Here is a 3,783-nt window from a genome sequence, read left to right on the forward strand (position 1 = left end):
CCTCTTTGGGTACATTTCTATTTCTCCCCCAGGATATGTTAGTGTATTGTCTAGAGCAGTGGTTCTCAACCTGTGGGTCGCGACCCCTTTGGGAGTCGAACGACCCTTTCACAGGGGGCTCCTAAATACATCCTGCATATCAGATATTTACATTACGATTCATAACAGTAGCAACATTACAGTTACGAAGTAGCAACGAAAATAATTTTGTGGTTGGGGGTCACCACAACATGAGGAACTGTATTAAAGGGTCGCGGCATCAGGAAGGTTGAGAACCGCTGGTCTAGAGCAAAGTAGGCCTGGAAAGTGTTCGTGGAGACTGAATGAGGGCTGGGTGGATGCGCCCGCAGCTGTGCCTCTGCTTTCGGGGTCCCGGCGGAATCAAGACCCTCACTGCGTATCCCTCTAACTTCCAGCCTGAAGCAGGTGCTCACGCTCAGGGTTTTATCGGTTGCTCTGTCTCCATCTCTCTCTGTCTCCCATTTCCTTCACCGGAATAAGCCTAGGCCGACCTCTCACTGGAGCATTTTTACCTGCTGAGCACGGGAGACGGGAGGCTTGGGTCGCACCCCGGGTACTAATTGCTAGAGGAGGCCTTACAGCCCCTCAGACGGCCAGGGCATGGCCTCTGGACAAGGGAAGCTTTCCCAGGCCCTTCTGTCAGTGATCTTTCATCCTCGTGGGATCACAGACGCCGGGTGGCTCCCTGGGGTCTGACACACCTGTTCTGGGGGCAGGCCTAGGTATATCTTATAGGCTCTGCTGGCGATCCCACTGGGGCAAGACCACCACCCTCTCATGCCCTGTGTGCATTCCCCGGCCCCACCTGCCCGGGCCTGCCCCCGACAGACGCTCTGCTACTGCTCCCCAGTTTTAGACTCAGTGAAAGCGCGGTGACTGGGGTGGCCTACTGATGTTTCTGAATAGACATTTATTACAGGAAATTTCGGGCAGGCAGGAAAGTGGAGAGAACAGTGCAGCGCGTGCCCGGTGCCAGCACTGGCCTCAATCATCGTTATCATTCTTCGCATCTGGTCACGTTTGTCACTGGCTCGCAACTCTTTTTTTTTTTGTAAAATATTTTATTGTTTTTTTACAGAGAGGAAGGGAGAGGGATAGAGAGTAAGAAACATCGATCAGCTGCCTCCTGCACACCCCGCAATGGGAATCGAGCCCTTGATTTCAGAGAGGAAAGGAGAGGGAGATAGAAACATCAATGATGAAAGAATATCATTGATTGGCTGCCTCCTGCATGTCCCCTACTGGGGATCAAGCCTGCAACCTGGGCATGTGCCCTTGACCGGAATCGAACCAGGGACCCTTCAGTCCCTGGAGGCCGAAGCTCTACCCACTGAGCCAGGCCCGTTAGGGTATCTCCTTTCCTTTTTAAATACACAGATATATTTATACCAAAATGTCCCCCAAATGGGATCCTGCTTGCTTTCTCCTTTTCCCTTCCGGTCCCCTTTCCCTTCCCCTTTCTCCCTCTCTCTTCCTACGGGGCGACTAGCCAGGCTGCCATTGTCTGTTCTGGAAAAGTGAGGGACCCGCCCCTATAGCTTCTCTATGGCAACATCCAGAAGCTTAGCTGCTTCTCCTGTAGGCCAGGGTTTCAGAGTCAAGCTTCCTCCAGAGCCCCACGGGCCACAACACTCCCCACGGGAGGGCCTCCCGGAGCAGGACCAGGAGGGCTGTCTCACGCGGTCACAGGGAGCCTCTTAGTCCTGAACACACACCGTGTTTTCCTTTCCTTTTCCCTCCGCGGAAGCCACCCTTTTCCTAGTGGATTTGCTCACTCAGCTGCCAGCTCGTTCATGGACTAGTGTGTGTATGTGTGTGTGTGTGTGTGGGGGGGGGTTAGCTCCTTCGGACAGAGGTCCTCCAGGCGGGGTGCAGACGGGCCCAGGTTGACTGACGCTGTGTTTGTTTCTGAAACATTAGGCTTTATTTGCCCATTTCAAAGCGCCGAGAATATCTGCAGAGCTCCGGGGAGAAAGTGCTGGCCAGTTTCCCGGTGCAGGCCACCATCCACTTCTACAACGACGACTCCGATTCGGAGGATGGGGAGCAGGAGGAGGCCCAGGGGCCAGGGGCAGAGAGCCCGGGAGACACGGAGTGTGGCCCAGGAGGAAGGGGCAGAGACCGGCCGGCACACCCCGCACCGCGATCCGCAGGGCACGGGGGGCTCGGCGGGAAGGGGGGGCTCCCACACGGTGACGCTCCCGGGGGTGCCGAGTGCTCCTCGTCCAAATAACGGGGGTCTCCCTCCCCCCACACCTGCCTCGTGTGCCTCTTGGGGACAGCTGTGCCCGGACACTGCATGGCCCGGGGGCCAGCTGTCCACCATGGCCAGAGCACAGCTTCCCCTTCTCCTGAGGCGGCTCTTCTTCAGGACACTCGCCGAGAACGGCCTCTGGGACGAGGGGAGGTTTGTGTGCACAGGGTACTCAGCAGGTAGGGCCGACTTCCAGACCCCATCCAGCGGCCACTGCTGGTCCAGGGAGACCCTCCCATCAGGCCAGGAGCCCATCCCTGCCTCTCACGTCACCGGAGACGCACCGTGCAGCTGCTTGTGCTTTTGTACAAGAGATATTGTCCACAGGCTCATGTGGTCGCTTCGTGGCATTCTCAAAAAATTATTTATGGAGAACAAAAATGCCTGTAAGAAGAACAGAAATAAAAAGATGGCTTTTTAGGAGACAGTTGTGGATAAACGTGTTCATGGTTGTTCTTTAAGGGCTATGGGTATGAATAGAGATAGAGAAGAGCGTTAGCCCTGAGTTGGGGGCTGCTTTGGGCTTGTTACAGGTACTCTTTTACGACAATCATGAAAACGGTGGATGCTTCTAAAGATAATTTGACTGCCTTAGAAGTTGCTGGGCAAATCTAAAATACAGTATTAAGAGTCCATTATGTCATTACATAGTAATCCTTACAAGCAGATTTCACTTTATAGTTTCAGATATTTCACAAAGTTGCTCAACATCATTAGTCCTTATGGAAATGCAAATTAAAACCACAGTGAGATACCGTCGTGCACCTACCAGAATGGTCACAATTTTAAAAGACAGGTAATAACAAGGATGGACAGGGTTGTGGAGAAAGTGGAACATCACTGGTGTGAATATAAAATGCTAAATATAGGGTGTCCCCCCAAATGCACACACACACTTTGAATTATAAAGGTGGTGTGTATTAAAATACATATCATTTTCAAGATTGAGCTCTCGGCTGTTAAAGTGTGTATACATTTTGGGGGACAGCCTGTCGTTTTGGAAAAGAGCCTGGCAGTTTCATAAACAATTTAAACAGAGCTCTAGCCGGGTTCTCTCCGTGGTTAGAGCATAGGCCCAAGGACTGAAAGGTCGCGGGCTCAATTACAGTCAAGGGCACGTGCCTGGGTCGCAGGTTCGATCCCAGGCCTCAGTCGGGGCCTGGGTGGGAGGCAACCAATCAATGTATCTCTCTCACACTGATGTTTCTCTGTCTCTCCCCCTCACTTACACTTTCTCTAAAAATCAACAGGAAAAATATTGGATGAGGATTAACAACAAAAAAAATTAAACATAAATTTACCATACAACCTAGCAATTCCACTCCTAGGAATCTACCCAGGAGAAATGAAAACATATATTCACAAAAAGATATATACACAAATGTTCATAGCAGCTTGATTCATAATAACCCCACCCTGGAAACAATCCACATGGACTTCACCTGGAGAATGGGTAAATCAAAGGTGCTCTACGCATGCAATGGGGTATGATTCAGCAATAACATGGG

General features: G+C 51.7%; 1 protein-coding gene across 1 annotated transcript; it reads left to right on the plus strand.

Annotated features, from left to right (window-relative positions):
- Positions 1–1,933: 1,933 nt before the first annotated feature.
- RIPPLY3 (ripply transcriptional repressor 3) lies at positions 1,934–2,611 on the plus strand (the record flags this gene model as incomplete). Its single annotated transcript, XM_015570710.1, has 1 exon — positions 1,934–2,611. A coding segment is annotated over one exon (321 nt), but the record flags the coding sequence as incomplete, so codon positions are not given.
- Between the last annotated feature and the right edge of the window lie 1,172 nt (positions 2,612–3,783).

Source organism: Myotis davidii, unplaced genomic scaffold (assembly GCF_000327345.1).
Source record: "Myotis davidii unplaced genomic scaffold, ASM32734v1 scaffold227, whole genome shotgun sequence".
NCBI lineage: Eukaryota > Metazoa > Chordata > Mammalia > Chiroptera > Vespertilionidae > Myotis > Myotis davidii.